At 43.5% G+C, this 25,649-nt stretch overlaps 2 protein-coding genes across 3 annotated transcripts; both read right to left on the bottom strand.

Moving 5' to 3' along the window:
* Window positions 1–896: 896 nt before the first annotated feature.
* Window positions 897–11,170, bottom strand: nptxrb (neuronal pentraxin receptor b). Its single transcript, XM_063475813.1, has 6 exons — window positions 11,036–11,170; window positions 10,038–10,832; window positions 6,545–6,941; window positions 5,372–5,613; window positions 4,258–4,437; window positions 897–3,512 (listed from the first exon to the last, which is right to left on the bottom strand). Exons 2-6 carry the CDS (start codon window positions 10,767–10,769, stop codon window positions 3,267–3,269), a joined length of 1,797 nt encoding a protein of 598 aa, XP_063331883.1. The 5' UTR covers window positions 10,770–10,832; window positions 11,036–11,170; the 3' UTR covers window positions 897–3,266.
* A 5,353-nt stretch (window positions 11,171–16,523) lies between these two features.
* On the bottom strand, window positions 16,524–24,634 carry cbx6a (chromobox homolog 6a). Of its 2 annotated transcripts, none has more exons than XM_063475816.1 (5): window positions 24,509–24,634; window positions 23,325–23,368; window positions 23,125–23,190; window positions 22,286–22,352; window positions 16,524–21,292 (listed from the first exon to the last, which is right to left on the bottom strand). In XM_063475816.1, exons 2-5 carry the CDS (start codon window positions 23,327–23,329, stop codon window positions 20,009–20,011), a joined length of 1,422 nt encoding a protein of 473 aa, XP_063331886.1. In that variant the 5' UTR covers window positions 23,330–23,368; window positions 24,509–24,634; the 3' UTR covers window positions 16,524–20,008. The 2 variants fall into 2 exon arrangements, with proteins under 2 accessions (XP_063331886.1, XP_063331884.1); XM_063475814.1 differs by having other exon boundaries at window positions 24,417–24,634.
* Between the last annotated feature and the right edge of the window lie 1,015 nt (window positions 24,635–25,649).

A 25,649-nucleotide genomic window follows, 5' to 3' on the forward strand; every position in this document is an offset into this window, starting at 1 on the left:
TATCTAGCCACCATTCGTTTCTGCATGAAAATCTCACTGTGACCCACACAGTGGTTGTTGATTTTTCAGTCTAGAGTGGCAGAAGCCAGTTTATCTCTAAAGCTTTCTTTCCTGCCTCCCATAGATTATTAATATCTTCTTGGGAAACAGATCATAGATATCTTTTATTTCTTCTTCTTTGGCATCAAACACAGCGAGAACCTCGAGGGGATTCTTCTAACCAAACTCTCCCTTTTCAAAAAAAAATAAATAAATTTAGACAGATAACAGGAAACTTACTTAAATTACAGCTAAATTTGGTGTTTTTTTAAAGCAGCATTAGAGATAAAAGTATAGAGAGTGTAGACATAAATTGCTAGCCACCAGACTGTAAAGGTTGGGTTTTGAGGAAGTCACAGGAAACCAGCTGAAGTAAGATAGAGAACTTTAATGAAGTGTTGTGCAGTAGGAGGTTAGACTTGAGCTCACAGCTAAGATGAACCAATCGCCAAGAAATGTGGTGTGTGTGGGCAGATGAGCAGTCACGAATCGTCATGATCTTCGTTAAATTTATGAGTAATCTATTATGTCTACATCAGCGGTCAGGATTTCTGTGGAGTGTCTTTGCTGAGTACTGCCTCCATGTAACACGTGCCATCTGACAGCAAATATGCTGTTAATCCAGTCTTGCACACAACAAAAAGAGCTTAAATCCTTTTCTTAGTGTGTGATTATGTATAAAGGCTTGCAGGCTGAGTGCAGTTGTTTAGTTGAAGTGTAATCCGGATGGCTTGGCAAGTCTGAAGGAATCAGCCACTCAAACCCAGCACACACATCCCACACTTTCTTTTTTTTTTTTTTTTTGCTTTTGTTTTTTTGACGTCATGTTAAAAAGCTACGACTCCAGAATTGTTGTCATAACCACTTTATTAGTTTTTATCCACCTATTTCACAATACCAAAGAAGGCCCATGAAGATGCAGATAAGGACAAGCGCAACACTGTCACAGCCATCAACGACCAAACAAAACCGAGAGAGAGAGACAGAAGAAAGAGACGACGAAGAAGAAAACTCTGAAAAAGAAAACCTCTGACCATTCTGTGGGCACGAGAGCCCTGGCAGGCACTTTACAACAGGGTGTCAAATTGTTTGCGGGAATGATGGATTGAGGTAATAAGTGAACAGAAGCACTGAGTGTATCTTAACCACAGTTCATTTTGCTGCACAGTGTTGACTGGATACATTTCTTAGCGTAGCTGGACGAAGCGAGAATTAAACCCTCGGCCCTCACAGTGCATCTGGCTTGCTCTTCCCTCTTCTATTTACTGTGATGTCCGCCTCGCATATCCGCCTCAACTCCATACAGGCCATTAAGCGCATCCATCTCAAGCTGACTATGAAAGATACAAATCAAATGCCAGACATCAGAGAAATACAACCATGTGACTTTACAGATCCCCCGCAAAAAAAAACCCCAAAACAAAACACAGGGGGCACAGAGCATCACAGTTTAATTAATTGTCTGTAAAGGTTCTCAGTCATCCAGGTCATCGTAGTCTAAGGAGCTTGGAAACAAAAGTGCCTGGACTTCTTTAAGGTTCTGAGCTCATCGTCTGGGAAGGCCCACTCACATCCTGGGCCATCTGACCTCAAATCACATGATAGGGTGGGGCTAGGTTTCACAATGAGCTCACCCGAAACCTTGGCTGATTGTGACCTACACCCATTTTCACACCTTGGCTCATGTGATTAGGTAGAGGATCATTAGGGGGTCCATTGTCCCTCTCGGGGGACACTCCCACAGCATTTGACCCTAGAACTGAAGAAGCTTCTCAGATGAGAAGTGAAATGTCTTCAAGCAAGTTTAATTAATTATTTAATTTTAGAAAAGTCCCGTAGGATCAACTTTGGAAAAAATGTGCTCAAAACCAAGCAACTTAAATCAAGGGAAATATATATATATCCTTCATTAAATGTAAAAAATGGGACTCAAATGCTTCCATGGTGCATAACTATCAATAAAAAATGCCAACAATCTAATGTAATCTAAAGGCTTAATGATTTTACTATTTATTTGTTTGGCTTGTAGTTCTTCAGGTTACTTAAAAGGTGGCAGTAGTTTGAGTTTACTGTCGCTCAGTGGAAGCACAGTCTTCTTTTCAGGCTGTGTTTTCTGCACAGAGCCAGCTGCTAAGTACAAAATGGCCATCATGGAATCAGTCCACCTCATACCCTCCCCCTCAGTCTGTGAGGATTTAATAAAAACATGTGTAGAGTGGGGCAGTGTGGGAATACGTACACTGTAATTTTCACCAAAAAAACAAAACAAAACATTTACATTTCATCTGATTTACACTCAGTGATACCACAGTTATATTGTAATACCAGTTCTCTTAGTGGTGCTTAGTTAGACATGATGTTTTTATTTCAGGGGTCGGCTGAGAGCGCTGTTTTATCTAAGCTGCAAACAAAAAGAAAAAAAAAACGCTGCAACTTCACTTTGCTGGGCTGTGAGATGCACGAGAGGCTACAGCAGGCATGGGGCGGGGAGGAGCAGACTGATACAGAGCAACATTAGCAGAAGTACATTACACATTATACATTTATAAGTCCACTGGTTTACCGAATCGTGGTATGCAATATAGAAAAACCGAAAAGCACACAGACTTTACTCGACAGGATCATATACAGTTAAAAATGGACCAAACTCAGTTTCCCCATTGAGTAATAAAAATAGATATTACCACTAGAGCATGTCAGAAATCAGCTGTAGCATCATAACACAACCAGCTGGACACTGGATGAAGAAAAGATGGAATTTTGTGTCACTGTGTTGCAAAAAAACATAAATGGAGAAACCCTTAGATGTGGCATTGTTAAAGGTTCTTTCCATGACTGCACTGAAACCTGCTGGAATAATCTCGTATGGCTGACTGGCCCTAGAGATTATCATCTGAACCACAGATTCCACTCTATCAATGCAGAGTCTCTGTTTAAACACGTTCACGCCAGAGGTTGATTGACCCATGCAAGCCTTCACTAAGGTGATTCTGTGACTAAACTCACTGTATCTCACTGCAGAAGTAAACACATGAGCGTGGACACCAACACAAAGAACAGAACAGATACACCACGCTTGACAATTTAATAGTCCACTGGTAGTAAGCTTACCAACCCCCAACAAGCAAATTATACTGGATGCTCCAACTTGGATAAAAACTCTTTAGACTCTTGAATTCACTCCTAAATTGACCTCTCAAACATGGCTGCCCTCTCCCAGTCATTCTTCACTGTTTGGGGCCAGAGGGGTTGGATCTCTGGGCGGCGTGGCACGGGTCCAGGGACTCCTTGGTGGCGCCGCCGTAGACATCTACGTCGTGGTCGGTCCAGGGCGCGATGTTGCCCAGGGCCGAGGAGCTGCAGTCGGCCACGGCGGCCACCTCGGCTGGCTTCAACACCCGGTCCCACAGGTTAAACTGAGAGAGCTCCCCGACCAGGGCCTGGGAGGCATCAAAACGTCCACCCAGTGTGTCCTTGGGTAGAAGAGATAGCACATTCAGAACTTCAACACCAGCCATTTTAAACATTATTACATTATTATTTGTGGTGGGGGGAAAAAAGAACGATTTCCATTGGAATATCATTTGGCAGCAGTTTGCTTGACAAAGTTTTTAATTAACACTAAGTAAATAACGATTACCCACTTCTTTGGATAAATACCAAAACTATGCTTTAAATGTCAAATCAGGCAACTGGTGAAGGCACTGAGCTAAAATAAAGTTTATTCTGCAGGAAAATATTAAGTTTTTTTCTGATTTTGCACAAATACAATTAAAAGCATTAATTTCCCTCTTGTGTCCTGGGATTTTTCTCCATAAAATGAAGTCAACACATCTCAGCCAGCAGCAATCCATCAGCCATCCTCAGAGGAGATTAATAAAATACTTGCTCCCTCTCGAAACTATCCATCAAATTACGTCGTGCTCCATCAGTGTTTTTGTCCTTTATGCAAGGACAAAAGGGCTGCAGGATGAGCTTTGGGTTGTTCTTTCGACACCAGGGAGGAGGGATAATGTCGCATTTCGTAACCGTTTTGTAATGTAGTTGTTTCGCTAATGAAGCAGCCAAGCGTGAGGATAAACACCATTAGGTTTCTGCCTCTTCATGTGTGAAAAGCTAATGGTGGTTCCTTAAAATAGCTCTCCTGGTTTCTCTGTGTATGTTTATCCATGGATCATTCACCTATGAATCATCCATCCATCCATGCATCCGTCTCACCTGCTCCTGTCCCAGAATGAGGACTCCCCCGGGTTTGATTGGGTGCCAGGCCGCCAGTCCCTCCCCTCGTCCCTTCATCTTCCCACCCTGGTAGGCCTTCCAAACCCCATCTCTGAGGGTCCAGCTGACACAGATGTGCTGCCACTCATCCTGTGGCAGGGACAGGGGCAGCTGCGCCACCTACAGGCCAGAGGAAACAGCGGCCGCAGTTAGAATTTCTCAAACTTGCAGACACTGAGCTCGCATTATAATTGGAACACCTTTCACCACGGTAAACCTCCACTACACTGCACTCTCTCACGGGAACTATACAGCAACTATATGAGCAATATTAAAGGAAAAACACTGGCGTGCCGTGTTCCTCAATAATGCATGTTTGCTGTGGATCCCGCCGCTACAAATGCAGAAAAACACAAACAGAGGACACGTTCTTCTTATTTTTAATCGACTTTAATCGAGGCTTTTGTTCTGGACGAAGAACAATTTTAGGCAAAGTAATGTTGCAGTTTGCGACTGAATTATGGCCGTGATAAATCACAAAAAAACCACTGATTTTAATGCTCTTTTTTCCCTCCTATCTTGTTTATACTTGTAAATTTTTAATGTGTTGTTGAAGTGCACCGTCTGTTTTAGTTTTACGTTCTCTGCATTGTGGGAATACACACATTTTTTTGGGGGGGGGGGATCGATGGCAGAAGTGGGATCAACACCAGCGCACACCTGAGGCTGAGAACCGAAACCCAAACTTAATGTAGATGGTGATTCACACACTGTTTACTCAAACAACAGCACACAGCTGTGACATTTTCAGGTTTGCTTTTTCTATCACTCTTGTAAAATTCCATAAGTCTGTGAGAATGAACATGTTTACATCGCTCACTTTAATAACAGTAAGCCATCAACTATACTCTACTGTTCTGTGAGACATCGTAATTAGCTTCCTTGCAGGCTTCTTTGCTTGAGTAATTACAGGGGAACCTTAAAGGTTATGAGATATTAATGCTTTTTCCGAGAAGAACCATTAATTTTCCCATGTAAAATGTTCTGACTTGTCCCAATTTCCAGATATTAGCACAGGTACAATAGACAGGTAGGTCTGAGAAACCCTCGTTACCTTGTCATTGATAAGCAGCTCCACGGGATTGTGGACTCCCTGTAACAGAACCAGCTCATTGGGCTGCCCCGGCACAGAGTAGGAGAAGGGGGTCCCAATGCCACCCTCTTTGGCTTTGAGCCATAGGCAGGCAGTGAAGGCATACATCTCGGTAATCTCTTTTCTGACCAGGCCATACATGTAGTTGGTCCGCATGGGGAAGGAGATGACAAAGCCGTCAGGGAACGGTGGCTCCGTCATCGCTTTGGAGACACACATGAAGGAGACGAAGAGAAAGAAGTTAGACGCTGTAAGGCAGACCCAGAGAGAAAACAGCGAGCGATGATTGCATTAATTTATACAAGGACACTGAGGCTTCTCTTCTCACTTGTCTCTGCTAGTTTGCGCTCAGCACACACTTGGGCACAGAGCGCTTGGCAAGAGCTCAGATGTTACAGTTAATGATCACCCTCTCTAACTCGAGGCCACACTGCAGCTCTTAAAGCTGAGAAGATGTAGAGGTGGTCAGAGAGGTTGGGAGAATGACAGAGTGGTGAAAAAAAAGAGGATAAATCAGTGCTTTTTCCTATTAACCTTCCTCTTGGCACCCAGCAAACTCTCAATCTCACCTTTGAGCGTCCACTTCTCCCATTATCAAACAGCGTATACTCCTTTTTCGAGAAGCTTTCACCTGCAGTAACCTTATTTCTGCTCAGAAAATCTGCAAATAAAGCCCTTCAAAACCAACGTGACACATCCAGACCTCGTTCCTGACACCCGCAAAGCAAGAATCCTTCCCGTAGGTCCCCCGTGAGGATGAAGATGAAGTTTAAAGCAGGTAAAAGCAGCGGATGATTTCAGATATATTATTCTCCCCTTCCTTTATTTTTTTTATTTTTAGTTCTCAGCTCTCACTTTGACATTTTCCCACCCTTAAGCACTCATTAATCATCTAATTTTAATCTAAAGCATATTCTCTGCTGCTGAGATGACCCAGTTCACCAGCAGAGCTCGTTAAACTTTCATTTCAGCCTTCTCTTGCAATGCTCTGATCTACGTTCAGCTTGATGTTGCCCTTGTCTTACTACCCTTTACATCAGTTAATCTGTCCCTTCCTTCGTTTATTTAGCCAACAATGTCATGTCTTTATTTCGCCTCCTCTTTTTTTCCTTTTCTTCCCACCCCCAGACTCACTGTGTTCCAGCTCGGTGACACGGTGGCTGACGTTGTCGATGCCCTTGTTGATCTTCTCATGCTGGCCCTGAGTCTCCTTCCTCATGGCCTGTCTCTCCTTCTCTAGCATCTTTATCTTCCTTTCCAGCTCCCCTTCCAGGTCCTCCACCCTCCAGGTGCTCTTTCCACGCCCAGGGGGACCCTTAGCAGGAGGCCTGGAGACAGAGGAGCCTGGGGAAGCAGGACGGCGGCCCCCAGGGGCAGACCCTGCAGATGGGGAGGAAGTACTGCTGGAAGGCGGAGCTGGAGCCTTGCCGGTGTTACCAGCTGTGCTGCTGCTGCCGCCGCTGCTGCTGCCGCCACTACTTACACCCACAGATGTGTCTGTGAGGTTCAAAGCAGCAGGGCCTATCTCTGCCTGTAGAAGAGAAATAAGAAACATGAGGTCTGTGTTAGCATTGATGCTAGTTAGTACTGGTTAGACACATTTAGAGGCGCAGAGAACAAATTTAACAACAGCAGATTTATGACAAGGACATAAAATGATTCAGTAGGTGAGTAATGCTACAGTTCCAGTGACAGTTTGGAAGTAATCAATATATATATATATATATATATATATATATATATATATATATATATATATATATATATATATATATATATATATATATGTATATGCTATATATACATGCTGTTACATGCTACATTAGTAGCATGTAACACTTTCTATAATTACTTACACTTAGTGTAGTTTTAGAGTCAGGTTGGGAGAGTGGCAGAAGGATTGTAGATTATAAACCGTGTTTGGTGTTCACTGTTCAAAAGTAAAGTCATGCTACTATTTAACCGTTTTAGCTTATTACATGTGGCCCTTTAATGATTACTTTTCTAGAGCACGACCAATCATATATCATATCAGCTGATATCACCTATTTGCTGATATGTCAGTATCAGCAAATATGTTTTACACCTGAAGATAAATGAAAAATTAAAAAGCAACAAAGACATGATAGAAACACCCTTCAGCCACGTTACTAATGTTGATGTTACATAGTTTGTCCACCAGAGGGCACTCTGCAACTTCCTTGTTAGCAAGTGTTTGGAACACCAAAAACACATCAACCAGCTGATCCGAACAATTTGTTACAATAACAAAAAGATTATTTTTAAAGTTCACTGTCATCTTAGCAATGATTCATAAATAACTGAAAACAATAAATTTTAAGCAAATCTGTTTATGATTTGTGTTTTTTAAAAGAAATCCGATATATTGGATTTCTAAATCACTAAATATCAGTATTACTCTTATATCAGTCTGGCTCAAGCATTTTCTTAAAAGAAATGTTTTCTGTGCTTTAACATCGAGCATTTTGATCTTGGCAGCATTTTCACAGCTGCTAACCAAGAGTCAGTCTGCACGGTAATGTTAGAGCTTTTTATTCAATGTCAAAAGGAAATGACTTTTTTGAATTTCAAGCACTGAAAGACATCCTTGTCAAACAACACGGTGACACTGAATGCAGCCTGTCTAGACACAGAGGCATCTCCTTCTAAGCCATTTATCCTAGATGATGCTGTACTCCTGGCTTTCCTGACCCATGATGTCTGGAAATATATGTGTTGTTACATGCAAAGACACATTTTCACCATGTAGGCTTTGTGCCAAAAATAATATATTTAGATATGAATGTTGTCATGAAAATTTACATTAGCAATTGTAAATGACTACAAATTTTAACATTTTATAACAAACCTATAGGTGTGTGTATATTTTTACATGGTATTTATCTAGATTAATACTTGGTTTTCTATTTAATTGTTCTCCTTTCTTTTATGTAGTTTTTATCTTACTGAGACATCTGCCACTGTGATATTTTACTTTATTAAGCTGTATATTTAACTACATCATTTTCAGCTTATTTGCTTTTTGGGATGATTAAATTATAATTTACCATATATCTTTATGGCTTTGTCTCAGCTTTATCTTTAGCACTGAAAATAATCTTGCATCATCGAAGCTTCCTGTGAGCTGATTTTTTTCCACGTATGCTTAATATGATGTAATCATTTAGTTCTCCTTTGCCAAACATCTGCCTGATCTATGTCTCAAGATCTGAATCTTTACTTTGTAATTAAATGCTTGGATCACACCCAGGCTTGCAGACGCGTCCTTTCCCAAGATTAAATGAAAAAAACACAAGGACTCTGAGCTCCGTCCTCCTCAGAGCGTGTTGTCCAGATGTCAATGACCTCTAATCGTATTGATCACTTTCAATTTTTAATGCTGTTTATTTGCGCCTTAGGTTGGGCGTAGAGATGCCTTGAGCAAAGTCAATAAATATCAATTAACTATTTATTATGAGAGCTGAGGGTCAGAATATTGGCTAAAAGTGGGAAAATGCTGTTAAAAAAAAGGCTGTCAGTGCAGTTCCTATTCACTGTGGGGATATTTGTGAAAAATACATGAACAGATTTAACATAATGGCAATGAGCAGAGCCCAGTCCTGTCTTTATTGCCTCTAAATATGGCTGCCATCGATGTTAGATGTAGTGGTGGTTTAAAACTGAAATGAAACTGCAGGGAAGGGGCTCGACTAATAAGGCAGCACCATGGAGCGAGCTTTTGTAGCAGCCAGGCACTGGCAGTATTAGTAGCCTATGCAGAGCATAAGTTGAAAAAAGAAGGTGTTGGTGGAGGAGCAGTAAAGAGAGAGAGAGCTGTTAGTGTGGATGAGACGGCTTCGGGGGCGATATATAATATCAAGAGAGTTGCTGAGGCAGGACTGGATCTGGACGTCCAGGATATAAATTCTCACTGACGGAGACAACCTTGTAACTGACTGTGCTTGGAGAGCACCAGCAGTGATGCTGCAGTGTTTGTGTGTGGGTGTGTGTCTCAATCTTTGCACACACACACACACACACACACACACATAGAATCTGACCCCCCTACTCCACCTCCCTCCTTCCTGTCCAGCCAGCTTCATGTTTTATTTATGTCTCCATCCTGCTGTGGGAGATGCGGTGGTACAGGGTATGAGGCAGCAGGGTGGGGGGATGCGGAGGAGCGTGAGGGCCAGCAGGTGGAAAGATTTCCCATGGGTCCGCGTGGAGCGTGTGCAAGAGATCAGGGGTATCTGTGTCACGAGTTATTTGTCAGAGAAAAGAGGAGCAGAAGATAAAAGAGGGAGGGGAGAATGAAAAGAGGTGTAGAGAGATAAAGAGCACCTGTGATGAACACAGAAGCCCCTCTTCAGGTTCAGAGAACCAGCAGAGCTGTGGCACTTTAATCTGAATCATAAGTCAAATCTAATGGTTAGTCCTAAACCACCACAGTGGATATCAAACTAAAATTGGGATAGCTTTTGAAATGAGCCTAATTTAGACTGAATGGCACTGACTCATCTGCTAATGCATCATTCTGGTGCCTCTCCAAATCTCCTGCTGTCAAACAAAACTCAGACAGGAGGTTAATCAGCGACAAGCCCGCACTCAGCATCCCTGTGTTTACCTCCAGTTTCTCAATGCGATCCTTCAGCTCCATGATGGCCCGGGCCAGCTCCTCCACGGCCCGCGCCGTCTGCAGCTGTGCCGCGGCGGATGAGGTCACATCATCCCCGGCCATGACTCGGCGGTTCCCGCTCCAGACCCCGATGCTGCGCTCCGGGACGCTCCGCTCGTCCTCCAGGCCGCTCTCGCACTCGCTGAGCTTCCCGGTCAGCTCCCGGATGGTCCTCTGGTCCATGAGGATCTGGTCGTTCTGCTGCAGGACCATCTGCCGGAGTTCCTCCGCGGTGGTCCGCAGGTCTTCATCCCCGGTGCCGTAGAGCGGATCGTCCGCTTGCTGCTGCTGCTGGTGGTCCCTCCGCTGCCTCAGGTCTTTGGTCTTGCACTCTCCCACTGGCACAGGAGTGCAGATGAGTCGGCTGAAGCTGAACTGCTTCGCCGACCCTCCACCCGTCTCCTCACCAAGGTTGAGCTCGTTCAGAGTGGGAACCTCCACGCCGATGCCGCCGAGCCCGTTTCCACCATCGTACGACTCCCCGCCGTGCAGAGCGCCCAGCGGCCCGGCGTGAGCCACCGACCCCGGCTCCAGAGGCTGGAGCAGCGACTCCGACGTCAGGGTTCCGTTATCGCTGACGAGAGCGGCGCGTTTGCGCGGATAAACGCTGGCAATGATGCAGATGACCGCGCCGAGGAAGGCCAGAGTGCCCGCTCCCACGAGCACCACTGCGAACTTCATGGTGACCGTGAAGAGCAGTGAAGTAGATCAGGAGTTCAGACAAAAGGTGACACACACACGAGCCTGCAATAAAAAACAAATAAAAATAAAAATCCTTAAAAAATAATTGAAAAAAATAAAATAAAAGCAAAGACTTGTCTGGGCTTTGGAGGCTGGAACACAGAACAGCATGTAGGAAGACTGCAGCCCGCCTCAGTATAATCAAAGTCTCAGCCTGACGTGTCAAATAAAGTCGCTAGATCTTTCATGCGGAATGTGACACTTACTGTAGGAGCGGGTAGATCCGGGGCTTTGCTGCTGTTGTTTCCTCACCACCCTCCGTGTGTACCTAATGTTGACGGCACCGCGCTGTCTGGAGCAGAGATGCTCCCTCTCCAGTCTCCGTGTTGCTAAGCTGCTCTCCTCCGCGCGTTACTATGGGGATCTCTCGGAGAGGAGGAGCGAGGCTGTGGGCATGCGCGGGTCAGAGCCTAGGTGAACCTCCAGCAGCAGCCGAGCAAACAAGGCGATGATGGATCAGCGTGTGACTGCACTGCCTGAGCGCACATCCTGTTCTGGAGGCTTGAAAGATAAAAGGAAGGAAAAAAAAGAGGAGATGGGGTGGACACATTCTTAAAACTTAACATAAAAACCGATGTAAAGAATCCAAACTGCATTGATAAGCGATGCAAAATCCCAGTGTGCAGTGCACTGTTTTCACAATGTGTACAGCCTGAGTTTATTTACATGCGACATCTGATGTAAGAAATCACACGTAAGACGAGCTGCAGCAGAAGTGGAAAGGCTGGATAGTGTAGAGGAGAAGAAGAAAGGAAAAACGGAGACGTGGGACCTTTAACACCAGGGTTTTTGTACTGAGTAGGAGGAAGAACATATTTTCCTCAAGAGGCAGTCCCGACTAATGCAGCACTAACGCCAACAGGAATGATCCAACCCTGACCCTCTGTGGCTCTGTTCAGCAAACAAATCCTCTCCGCTGGATGGAGGAAAGACTTTTATAAAGTTTTCTTTGCATAGCAATCCAAATAAATATGCATAAATTTAAATAAAAAGAAAGAAATGTAATCTACCACTGTGAAAAGATCTGGTAGTGTCAGTGTTGAGAAGGGAAAGTAAACCTATTAATATGTGATTCTTGCTTTGTAATGAAACAACTAAAATCAGTGAGGTCACTTCCCATGACACACCTTTCACCTAGCTTACACTTTCCAGAGATATCTCACAAACACATACTTGCTATTTCCAACCTGCCCAACGTGGCCCGCTGCTTGGATTGCAGAGAATGAAACAGAATCTTTTCACCGTGTTTTACAGCAGCAGCCATTGTGTTGTGAGGTCTGAATCATCTGTAGTTTTATAGCCTTCTTACTCACACAGACATCATCGTGCTTACGTCTTCCCCTGACTTACGACAGAAGTCGACCGGCTGGATGTTGAAAAACTGAGACATATTGTTGAAAGTGCACTTATTTTTCTCAAGCAAGCTCAGGATGCTCATCACGTCTTTTGAAAATACATGTTTTATTCAACGTTTAATTTCAGAATGAGCCTGTACTTCCTTACACTCAAAGGAATGGAAACAACTTGTATTCTTTTTCTTGTTATGCAGCGCTTTTATTTCAGTCCACCTGAGATCAAAGATCTGTTTGGGCTGTAGGTGGACCGTGAATGAGTTTGACAACCCTGGACTTCAATGTTCTCATTTTAAGGCAGGTCAAATGCTGACGTTTGACACCAAGGTGTTCTTTGCTGTTGGTGTCACGAATTACCGGGTTAATGTCAGCAGGGCAATCTTTGTCACATCCAGCGCCGCTGTAGCTAAAGGAGAATTTGTGTATCTCTGCGTGTATCACCAGCAGCTTCTCACGGAACAGCAGCTTTTGACACCCTGGGATTGCTACGTCGTTACTGCAGCAGTGTTTACTGTATTTGCTGTGATAGTGTAGGAGGAGAGTAGGTTTTATTAGCATTAACCAAAAAAATTAAGGTTGATGGATATGTTCAACAGGTTCAGGGACTTGTTCATTACTTCATTTCTATTTCATTCTGAGGGGCTATTGATGTCTGTAACACGCTTTCCAATAGATATTTCTCTCACAGCTGTTAATGTAAGTGTCAGTCTTGACCTCTCGATTCACAGTGACAGTTTTCATTAGCTAATGCCTTATTGCCTAATAATGTGTAAGTCCCCCTTTTGTTGCCGAAACAGCCCCGACCTTTCGATGCATGGACTCCACTGAAGGTGTAATGTGGTATCAAAATGTTAGCAACAGATCCTTTAAGTCCTGTAAGCTGCCAGGTGAGGCTTCCATGAATCTGACTTGCCCAGCACATCCCACTGAAGCTCAACTGGACTAAGATCTGGAGAATTTGGAGGCCAATCAAAACCTTAGAAGCCACAGACATGAAAGGGTGTATATGATATGCAACAAAGTAATAACTGCCTCCACCAGCTTGCCTTCTTCCCATAGTGCATCCTGGTGCTAGTTGTTCACCAAGTAAGCAATGCACACACACCCGGCCACCTATGTGATGTAAAAGAAAATGTGATGCATGAGACCAGCCACTTTCTTCCATTGCTCTGTGGTCCAGTTCTGATGCTCACATGTTCATTGTTGGTGCTTTCAGGAGTGGACAGAAGTCAGCACAGGCACCCTGACTGGTCCACAGCTATGCAGCCCCATACACAACAATTCAGATAGCTTAGTATCGAACCACCAACCCTCCACTCATTAGCAGATGAACCTATTGAGCTACAGCCTCCACCCAAGAGTAAGTGGCTGAGGAAATAGGGATTTGCATTTTTGTATAGCTGTGCATAGCAAATGAATTAGAGGTGTGGAGTTAAATCTAAGCTATTTTACTGAGTGGATTAAAACACACACACACACACACTGTGTTTGATGAACACAAGTGACTTTTTTTTAAGGATTTAATCGATGCCTGGAGAAAGACAGTGCAAGCAGCCCCATGTGTCCCACCCAGTCGGGTACAATGATGATAGCATTCAGGCAGTGAGCAGCAGTGCACTGGCTAGATTCACAGCAGCCAAAACATGGTTCCCAACCAACAAGGTTAAAATTGCAGTAAACAATATTTTCATATGGATATCAGATGAACAGATGATTTAGAATATGAAACCAGATCCGTAGCTCCGGCAGCCAAACATTTCCCTCTGCGCTCCTCGTCTGACGTCTCTATTGTCAACACCACTCCAGGCAGCCAGTCAAATTAAAAAGTGCAGCTGTCAACTCTAGAAGATCTAAAGTGAGATTTATCATCTCAGGGCTGGTTGTGTCAGATTGTGAGCCCATCCATGAATGGCATAAGTGAAAACCTGGAGCAGCTGGTGGCACTTTGCGTTTGTCAAAGTCATTAGAATTCACCGTTTGTTCAAAACGTCTTACCTGTCTGTTCAGTGTAAAGCGACAGACCAGCTAAGTAAAACCAGCACTGCCGTCTGTGTACGGTTGGGAAGCGAATGTAAACATGTCCTCCGACTGCTTTCCTTCCAGTCTGCAGAGCCAACGAAGGCATCTCTGCCTCTTCTTCTTGTGTGCTTGCTCCATAATACAGGAGGTGAGGTGTCACCCATTGATTTTGCAGGGCTTATGTTTGAGAGTGTTTTTTAAAAAAAATTTCTCTATGCAGCTTAACCTTGTTAGGAGTCTGTTTTCGGTGTGGAACACTGCAATCAACTTGACCCGGGCTTTTCGCTGTGAACAGGCTGGAATATTTATGAAGCAAAGCGAAAAGATTCGCTTTTATTACCTCTTTTGCAAGGACACACACAGTTTAAAAATTTCTATTTAACGGGGTATAAGGAATACTGTGGAACTACACTGCTGTGTTATTTTTTACCCTCAAGTCAAACTCCTGCAGAATGAAATCACATGAAAAAATATGGAATATGTATCTATAACCATCAGAAGCTCAAACACCAATGTAGATGGGCTTCAGTCTAATGACCAGTAACCCAGATTGTGGCTTAATCTGCAGAGGTGGGTGACTGATCTTGCACTCACTAATGCACATGTGTAGGTTATACACACACACACACACACAAACACACAGATGTCGGCCACTCGCATCAAACTCTGGGTCTGTTTTAGCTCCATCTGGCTCATACAGTAAGCGCCTGTGGTATCAGGCCAGGAAGGAAACAGACAGAGAACCAAAGGCAGCGCGGGGAAGGAGTGAAAGGAGACTACATGTGTCTTTCTGTTATACATCCAACAGTCTGAAGGGTAGAAGAATAAAATGAAATACTGCCTGTGGAAAAGAATGAAGCTGTTTGAACTCGACGTATTCATCTCCACATCAAAACACAGAAAGATGAATACACAGGCGTGATGACCTTAATATGACCCCCAACCCTCACAATCCATCTGAAAACACAGATGCTGCTGCTCCATTACTCTGAAAGAAAATGAGCAGCTCAACAGCGCCTCACAGTGGACTCTGGCAATAGTGCTCGAGTGAAATTGGTCTTTTTTTTCCAGATGGTCCAAGCAGGATTATTATTAGCCATTTCCGCCGTGTCAGAGTAAAAACTTGTCAGTGTTTTTAAGTAGTGTCAGTACGTACCATCCATGAGTAACTGGAAGCCTTTTCATGCTCTATATTTCTGTGGTAAAAACACAAACTAACTTTCATATTTTTTTAAAGGATTCGTTTTCCAATAACAGCACTGGTCTCTATGTGCAGCCGGCTGTGAGAGGCCCGTTACATATCGGTGACACTGTCTGAGAACATTTATCTATGTATTATATTTTTGTTTGTGTTGTACTTCGTAGACGTTCCCTGTACACTCTGCCATGTGAATATAAACAAACGTGACAAATAGGGTGACAGATATGGAGAGATTACCTGATATGAAGCTCTGGCAGTCAAACATTTCCTGCACAGTGTCATATGCATACAACACACACACCTTTAAACATTTCACTAACTCAAGTACTTTTTGCACAACCCTTTGTCATTGTTGCACTTTTCTCTTGCACTGCCTTGTGTCTGCATCTTTCTGTTCTGCCTGGTGTTGCACTGTTTTTGCAAGTTTTGCACATGTGCACTTTATGTAGTCCTGTGTTGATTTTCTGTTACATGTAGCACCATGATCCTGGAGGAACACCGTCTCATTTCACTGTGTACTGTACCATTGTATATGGTTGAAATGACAATAAAGCCACTTGACTTGATTTCCGTCTCCACCTCTATTCTGATACAGTTAGGGCCAAGTTTTTGGCCCTTTCAGTCTGACATTAGGGTGAATTTACTAGGCCATACACTCCTAGGAAGATTTAGCACTTTGTTAACACGCACCAGAACACTCCAGAGCACCAAACTGTTAAAAAAAAGTCTAAAGGTGCTCACACTTGCTAATGAATTGAAGGAATCGCGCATCTGATTAGCAGCGGCCAGCTGCTACTTTTGTTCTTATATCCTGTGAAAGCAGTAAAGGTACACTTAATTTTTCAGAGGAATTCAGAGTCCTGTGAAATCTATTTAACAGACGGCTGTAGCCCGGATAAGGTGAGGTTTCATAAGTTGGGCAGATCTGGAGTTGATTTTAAGTGTTGAAGTTGAATTGATGAGCCTAACTGTAGCTCTACTGTCAGCACCACTTCCAGCACCAAGTAAAATGAAAAACTACAGCTGTTAATTCTGCAGTCTGCCTCTTATGTTAAATCACACTAAAATATGACAACAGCCAAAAGGAAGTTTTTTTAGAGAGCTTTTAATTAAAAGCTTTGTACGAGAAACACACAGAAAGCAACAACAGTAACAGGTAACGTGACACTGAATACATAATCTGTACAATAAGGGTTTGTAAAACATGCTTCTGAAGTTCAGATACATTACAATGTCAGCCTCCAACTCCTCCTCTTTAGCATCAATACAATGTACATAATTCATATTAGCATAAAACCAGACAAAACTGCAGTCTTGACATGTAAAAATCAGTGAGAGTCCTTCTGATCAAACCCATCTTGGACTACTAAAAAAGCCAAAAGAAAATGGCATTCAAATAAACATCATCACATTGACAATGTTATGCATATTTCAAAAAAAGTACTTAATTACAGTACAAACAACAAAATAATGCTCGTTTCCATTTCGTTAAGCATCACATTTCATACGTTTAAACAAGGATCCTTCTTTTTCTTCTAATTAGTGCCAACATGAATCTAGCACTTAGATCACATAGAAAACTATTTAAAAGGGGGGGAAAGAAAAGCTTTAAAAATCGGAAATTATAAAAATCAAGAGCCCTATTTGGTTGAAAGAGAGGCCACTATATTGAGTTGTGCTACTCCGTATGACAAAGAATAAGCAAAAAATTTAAAACATCACTTAGCAGTCTAATACCTTACAAATCTACCAACTGCAAGAGTCACTTCTATCCACCACTTAAACATATTATAGAGTAGATGAAAAAATCTATTCCAAATTACAATATATCCATTTGAGAAGAAAATAATTCTAGAAAAAATAGGACCACTCTGTTTTTACTGTGTCAAATAAGGATTTAAGTAGTGTCATTATTAACAGACATTGATTCAAATTTGAATTACAGACCGTTTTTTCTCTTTTTCTTCATATTAATGGATGTGTCATTTTGGAATAAATCCTTCCAAGTGTAACCTATGAGAGAGTACTGAAACAGCATTGACAACAACTAGAACCATTCAGTATATGACAGGAACGTCGCCTTCGCCTGTTAAAAGACACGGAAAAAGCGGTACTCGCAACTTCTGGAAAAGAAGACGACAGAAAACTGTTAAAAACTTATTACAGTCTGCGACCCTTAAAGTCACCGAGCTAAAGTCGAGATTTAATGACATTTTCAGCCGTTCTCTTTGATAAGAGCCAAGTGTGATGAGGTTACAGTTGCCTCGAGTGCAGCCGACGGTGAGCTCTAAGGCAACGCATGCGGAAGCTTTTAATATATTCTAACACATACTGTAGATAGAGCGGAGTTGAGAGCCGAAGAGTCTGGGAAGGTCTAGAAAGAGCAGGGGGAAAAAAAGAATCTGTGTATAAAGGGGTCTGTAAAGGTTTCTTTAAAGTACGGCTGACGCGTTTGAAGGTAAGGTCAGAAACTTTGATCAATTTCAAGCTTGAGGGATTTAGCTGGAAACAACCTCCGGTTAACGTACACGGCAAAAGGTTTACAGCCAAGAACACAAGGGCGCTGGATCAAACCGTTAGAGATCAAGCAGCTTTTCTAACCATCCAGCTCCCCGACACACCAACTGTACTGTGATCCTACTGAAAGACAGCCCGTCTGATGTGTCTGAAAAGGGGAAGACAACTGTGCCAGCATCCTCTCCAGTTATTAAACAGCGGTCCAAAGGTTTTATCCTTCATAAACAGGTAAAAGCAACAAGGCAGGAAACAGACAAAACGGCACTTCATTTAGGAAGTAAAAACGCAGTGTCCTGTTTAGACTGGAACATCGAGGTATCCTTGGTCCTCACTGTTCCTCTACATGTGTCCAAGAGCACGGTTTACATTTAGCTGACAATAAGCTCAACTAAGTCTAAAGCCAGGACTTAAAAGACATGTTGAGCCTCAGTTATAGCAAAACAAATCTTGGTACAACAGGAGCAAGAGGCAAAGTTGTCTTACTTCTCATCATGATGACTAGAGTCTGATGGATATAGGCCTAGATTAACCCTTTTCCACTACAGTAGTGCAGGTGCCCCCTGTAGAACCAGTTTCATGCATTTCCACTACAAGAAAATATCAATGCTGGTTCCAAACAGCCGACATTCAGCAGCTTCACAAAACTGACTGCGCCAAAAGTTGTAACCACTGTTGTCTCTCAAGAAATTCACCAAATACAGATTCTCCTTCCCATGTAAATCACCCCAGCCTTTGCTACATAACCCCACGTAATGTTCGGTTATGAATCTGTGGAAATGTAGGCTTGTCGTCGTAAGGCACCCAAGTTGGAAGTGGCTTCGCACCGGCTCTGCATCAGTGGAAAGACACACGCATGCCCTATGGGTAGCAAGAATAAAGCACTTCTATTGACATTACTACCAGAGCACATACTAATAAAGAACAGTTACGAAGCATAAAAGGACAAACTGGCAACATCCACAGGACGAAAAGCATGGGAAACAGCTTTTAACCAGTCAAAAGTGGAAGATAAATAGACAAAACTTAACAGTCGCTACATTGTACAAGCCACAGCTGCCTGGATTCATGTTCCACAGATTTGAAACACCTGCCGCGGAGTCAACTTCTATTTTTAGCTGCATTTTGTCGACGGCTTCAGTCTGAACTGTGTTCAGCTCATGGACCTTCTAGACCTGGACAGTTTGAGAAGTTAATTTTTGCGATTACGGCATTCAGAGAAACTGTTATAATTCACTGCAGACCAGTTTAGGGTCTTGGTGGACGTTACGGAGTCGAAGTAGGTGGCGGGATCCGAGCGAAAAACAAGGCAAATACGTAAGAGACTGCAAATGGCAGCAATAACTTAAAAAAATTACTGAATTTCATATTCTTTTGCAGCCTTTATGGTTGTGCGTGCATATAAATACTTATATGTATATGCATGTGCATTCAAGAGAGCAAGAGGAGAAGGCTTTGGAAAAACTGATAAACCACACAGAATAGGTTGGTTTTTAAATGATGCAGTCAAGTGCATTTACCTCGCTATTGCATTGATGCAATATCCGAATCCAGCTGTGTTAAGTTCACTGAGTTGAACTTCCAACGAGACTAACAGGTCAGGACACCTGCAGGCTGCTGACAACAGCCTCCAGAGCAGAGCTCACATCTAAATATTATGTTTCTTCCACACAGGCCGAGTATGCCTTCTAAAAGTTCAACCTGCACACTAAACGGGCAACAGTTCCACTTTCAGGACAATGTTACATTGTACCAAACAAGTTAAACTCAGCATGAAGCAAGTGAAAGAATTACCACCATTTCCATCCAAGCCAAACAGTCAGTGTTGTGCAAGGAGACAAAATATGGCAACTGAAATGCCAAGAAGGGCGTATTAGCTGCCCCATCTCAAATTTATATAATTCTTCTAAAAAAAATATGTCCATTTTTTTTTAAACTATTCAACGACAGGGCGGTGTTGGGTTATATTTCATTACTCATTACACAAATATGGACATACCCTTCAAGGTAAAGGTAGAAGAGAGTTGAAGTGGCATGACACTTTTTTTTTTTTCCTTTCTTCAATGGCATTTGACTTCATAATGTCCGTCCTCCTATGGCTTCGCTGGGGAGGGGTCGTCGGAGGCGGCGACGGGAGGGGGGGACGAGGCATTTTCGGGGCTAGCAGAAGGTGAAGCGGGGCAGGAAGCAGGGGATGGGAACTCTTTTATGGTGACGGTGACTAGGTTGGTGGTCACATCTGTGACCACTACATCCTTGCAGCTCGGAGCCATTTCAGGGTGCCAGTCGGGGTCTCCCTCAGCGGGCACCCTTTGGGGTTCGGTGGGGGTAGAGGTTTGGTCCCCGGGAGCGGCAGGGGGAAGCACGATGGGCAACTGGTGTTTAGCTCTGCGCTGGCGAGGATTTTTCCTGCCTTCCTCCGAGGGCACCGTACGGTCCGGGGTGCCCTCGTCCTCTTCGTCTTCCAGGGAGGAAGAGGGAGAGGAGGGGAGGAAGGGGGATGATGATGCAGCCTGGTTTGCATCTGAGGACGGGGCAGGGGTGGAGGACTTGGTGCTCTGGCTCTTCTGAGTGTCTGCGTGAGGTTTGCTGGACTTGGGATCCTTGCTAGACGGCGAGGCCCCAGTGGAAGGCTGAGACTGGGCAGCTGTAGCATTGGTGGGAGATTTTCCTTCAGACCCACTGGAGCTGGAAGGAGAAGGAGGTGCCTGGTACTGAGAAGGGCTGGTGCGGCTTTCCCTAGCTCCTGTGCTGGAGCATGAGCCTGGGTGGGAGTGAAAAGGCACAGGTCCTCCACACTGCAGCCCGAATGGCTTCCCGTACATCGGGAACCCCAGCATCTTCAGAGGAGGCTGGAAAGGTCTATATGGGGCTTCCCTCTTCTTCCCAATGATGCGATTGCGGGATGGGATGCTCTGACGTCCTGCCGAAATATTCCGACTCCCCGCCGCTGAGCCACCTCGGCCCGCTTTGTCGATGACCTTCAGATTGAGGATGATTCGGCCTCTCTTGACTTCCCGGGGTTTCACCCTACGGTTAAGGATGCGGACGGTTTCAGAGAAGGGAGAAACGTGCATGCGGGACGGGAAGCCACCTGGGTTGGAGAAGGTGGTCGCCATGGGGTCTGTGCGAGGCAGAGGGCGCCGGGACATCCGGTGGCAGCGGTGAATGTCTTTCTTCAGTTTGTGTGTGGCCGCAAGGGAGTTAAGTTTAGGGGAAGGTGCGACAGCCGAGCTGGAGGACGACGGTAAAAGATGCGCTGAGGCAGAGGAGGAGGAGGAGGAAGCTGCCCGGTTAGAAGTGGACGAAGTAGGACGTGAAGTGGTCTGGCGGGTGTTTGAGGCTCGGCTGCCGCTCTCTCCTTTCTGACCGCGAGCCTGCGAGACAAAGCACATTTAAGAAACCATTTTTGTAGAGTGAGCTTTTTGAACTTCTAAACACGTTTGAGTGATACACAGCAACAGCAGCCACTTTTAAACATTTGGCTAAAACATCTGGCTCAACATCAGCACCTCAGACTGCAGCTAACTATGGTAGCTCTTGCGCTGCTCTTCAGCAGTGTGTGAACCAGATCTCCTCCAGCTCCAGCTCATTCTAGCTACAATTCTGGAGGGTGGAGCTGACACTATGTAACCATGGGCACTCACTCAAGTTAGTTTTTTTTTGGCAACACTAGAGTCACAATGATTTATATCAGCCATTAAAATGCTTCTTGGATGACAGCGTTGTAACTAATGCCTCAAAAGTGCACACTTTCCAGCTAATTTAGCTTACATTAGACTAAAGTTAATTTAAGATCAAAAGAATTAAGATTAACAAAATCAGCAGTTACAAAGAGAAGTTAATGCACCCAACACCGCAAAGTTTAGCCGTGCTGAATGTAACTTCAGTCAAAAGTGTCTCCTTTGTTACTCCATTTATTGTTGTTGATATAAATGACCCCCCACCCCCTTCACACAGCTTTCTGAAAGCGTTTTTCTGTGACCAAAGGTTGCTGCAGTATGTGCCTCAGGTGAAATGTAGCACAGGACAAACGTGTCCCTGCAGCTCACGCTTCTTTTCATGTCATTTTCCAAAGACAAAGCATGCACTGTATGTAGATTTAAATAAACTTCAGACACCGTTTGAGGTTTTAGCAGGTTGACCTTTTTCTCAGCTTTAACAGCAGAAACCACAAACAGAATGTTCCACTTTCCTGCAGGGTGACGCAAACTGAACAAAGGTACAGATTTCAACAAAGCTGCACATTTAATTCATGCAGAATAGTCGTAGTTTCCAGTCCACTCGTCAAAATTTTAAATATGATTTCAGATGCAGCAGCTCCTCCCTGTGGAAGAGCATAAACAAAACCAAAACTCCATAAACGGTACCTTCATTACAAGGTTCTTGGGTTTTGGTCCCCTTTTCTTTGGCCCGTGCAACTCTCTTTCCCGCTCTCTAAAAAAGAAAAAAGTAGTGACAGTTAGAATGGCATTGACCACAAACGAAAAGACACACACAACAAAAAGAACAAGACAACGAGAGCAAATAGAATGACTCAAAGGAGATGACAGACATGAAAGCTGTGGGTGCGCGTGGGCAAAAAGAGCATCTCTGCAGCCATGTCAGGACACAGTTAGGTTTCCTTTTAAAAAAAAAAAAAGAAAAAAAAAGAAAAATCTTATTCTTTGCTCTTATTTTCATCAGGGACAGTGTTGAAGAAGGACAGGAAATGTGAGAGCCAGCGAACAGAGGAATGACATGTAGCGAAAACACCATTTCAGTCATTTGTCTTATCCCCCGCCTCCCATTAAAAGTTTTCTGATACTTGAACTTTACTCTAAACATTTCCATGAGCAGCATGAGTCTTTCAAAGAGCTTGGCAACAGACAAAAAGAAGTTCGGTGCAGATTTTTTTTTTTTCAATTAGGCAGCAAAGAGGAGGAATGTAAAGACATGAAAGGGGGATGCGGGGGGATGAAAGTATGAGTAAACACAAGCACTTAGAGGAAGAGACACTGGAAGTAATTTAAAAGAAGAACACATGATAAAAAGGTAAATGGGGCAGTGGGACTGAGCAGACATGCTTTAAACCTTTCAAGATAGGAGCCAAAATATGACCCTTGTCTTGATAAAAACAAGCAAAAGAGAAAAAATAAATACATAAATAAAAATCAAGAGTGATTACTCATAGCACACGCAGGGCTCCTGATGAAGCAGCTACACTCACTTTTGCTCAAACCCCAAAATCAGCCTGTCATCCAGGATGTTCTCCTCCGGCTCCCAAGTGCTGTGCCTGAACACAAATGCAGCAACGTGAAGAAAAACGCATGCATTCATTTTTGCTCCAAAGCACAGTTAATGTGCATTTTTCAGCTGAATCGAACCAATGCTTGTGTCACATTAACATTGTGGATTCAAGGCACTCACTTCATCGCCCATCCTTTCCATTTCACCAGGTATTCGAGCCTTCCCTGAAAGAAGAAGACAAATGTTAGAATTACTAAAACAGTTCATATGAGAATAGATTTTTAAAAAGGAAAAAAAAAAACATTCAAACACAGGTTTTGAGTCTTTTAATTACAAATAGGATATTCTTGCCTTTACACCAACATGGAAACAAAACTCCACATGCTGTTAATGCACAGCAACACCAAATCTGCAATGCAACTGAATGCACTTTAGCACATTTCAGTCCAAGTTACAGAAGATGACTTCATTTCTTTCACGTCTCCGCTACGGTTAAATCTTCCTATGTTTTATAATAAGATCAAATGCATTTCACGTTTGGGTATCGTTTATTTGAAATCTACGTTTGTTCGTGTGTTGCAAGTGTTTTACAGCAAGAAGGATACGCTAAAAACTCCAAGCAGGGACTTCTGAAGCGATTGGAGGCACAGTGGGCCTTGCTGGTTAACTGTGTATACCGGCAACTTCAGAAGGCAACATGCCATAATGGACAGGGTCTCTTACATGCAAATACTGAAAACACACTGGAAACTCTCAAAAGTCCTTAATCAGCTATGGTTGAAGACTCCTTTCCCATCACCGGCGTATGAGAACTTGTGCTTCTGCAACCACCTTTCATAACTCGCACGAGAAAGTAACAAAGTCAAGCTGTCGTTAATGTGGCTGCTACACATAAACTGGGCTATGAACCGCTGACTGTGACCGTATAGCTTTAGCTACCATTAGCTGGCAAGCAAACCAGGCCTCTCCGTTTCACAGCACAGTCCACAATACCATCAGCGGGGCTAGCGTGTCTTTGCAGCCACCCCGTTCTTTGTGTTGTTGTTTTTATTGCCCTGTCGCTGCCTCAATGTCCGCGCCATGACTCATAAGCCTCGCTGCTCTGGTCTAGCTCGGACTAGCAAAGTAAAAGCAAACGCATGAAGGCCTCTGCAGTATTACATAGGCGTAAGATGACAGCCCTGAGCCTATGGACTAAAGCAGTGCCGCGCTGCCGACGGCCAACATCTGCACGTAGTCAAAACACGCGGGACAGTGGCGGCTGTAGCTCACCTTACGGACGCGGCGTTTAAGTATGGCTTCCGCGGCGAAAATGCGATCTCCCGCCGCCGAGAGCTCCATGTTTCATACCCGAACTGAGCTACCTGTCTCGGTGTCCGTCTCTCCAGACGACAAGCTCCGCTGTCTGCACGGATCGACCAAACCGTGTGAAGGGCTGCACACACACGGAGACAGCACAGCAGCAGCGGCGGCGGTGCGACCTATCTGGTCGCCGGCAACCCGAGGAGAAAAAAAGCCCGCGCGGCTCCGAGCTTTAAACATCAGCGTCAAAAGACACGAAAACCCGCCGCGTTTAGAAGCTTATTAACGCTAATTAATTTATTACAGACCTAATTAGACTTCATACAAAGCAATGTTTTAACACCGAAAGTCATCGGAATTTTATATTGCATTTATATTTCATAATGTTAAGTGGTTTAATAATATTTGCCTTATTCAAGTATTCAGTCACACATTTGAACCAGTGGGCAATTTAATCAATGGCTCTTTTCAAGCGTCCCGCTAAGCCACGAAAATTGAAAATGCCCTTCTATGCCATGAAATTGACAAATTTTATTTACATTACTTTGTTAAAAATGCATTTATTTATTTAATTATTTTAATCATAAACATAAAATAAACGTTCAGCGTTTGGTTTGAATGCAAAACATTAGTCCTCCAAGTTAAAAATTCCCTCTGGTTTAAGGTAAGAAGCTATTTATGAAACAATTATTAGTAATGGGGGGGGATCGACACAGCATAGTATGGCAATATTTTGCATGGCAAGATTGTATTGATACAGACTCAGAAAATACTGATATTTTATTAAATCACTTAAAAAATCGCTGAATAGGAACAAGAGTGCTCACATCATCCAACATCATCCATCCAGCATTAGCTGAGCAAACTCACATTAAATGGGCTTAACCGAAAACTCATCCAACACTGGACACACTTAGCTTGATAAAGCTTCCTCCTAACTCAGTGCAAACTAATGGCTCAGTCACATAAGTAAAAACAGCACAGCAACTTTCTTGCATCTACACAAAAAAAAGACTGTATGATTGGTGATTGTATTGTTTTGTTTTGTTTTTTCTATTCTGCACCAATTGCAACTTGTGGTGATTACCTGGTTGCCCATAGCTTGACAAGTTTGCACTTTCACGGCCACTTTGGATCACAAGATGATTGCACAGGTCACCTGATAGGTGGCGACCTCTCTGCAAACAGTGCAGTCTGACTTGG

Source organism: Pelmatolapia mariae, linkage group LG6, assembly GCF_036321145.2.
Source record: "Pelmatolapia mariae isolate MD_Pm_ZW linkage group LG6, Pm_UMD_F_2, whole genome shotgun sequence".
In the NCBI taxonomy this organism is placed as follows: domain Eukaryota; kingdom Metazoa; phylum Chordata; class Actinopteri; order Cichliformes; family Cichlidae; genus Pelmatolapia; species Pelmatolapia mariae.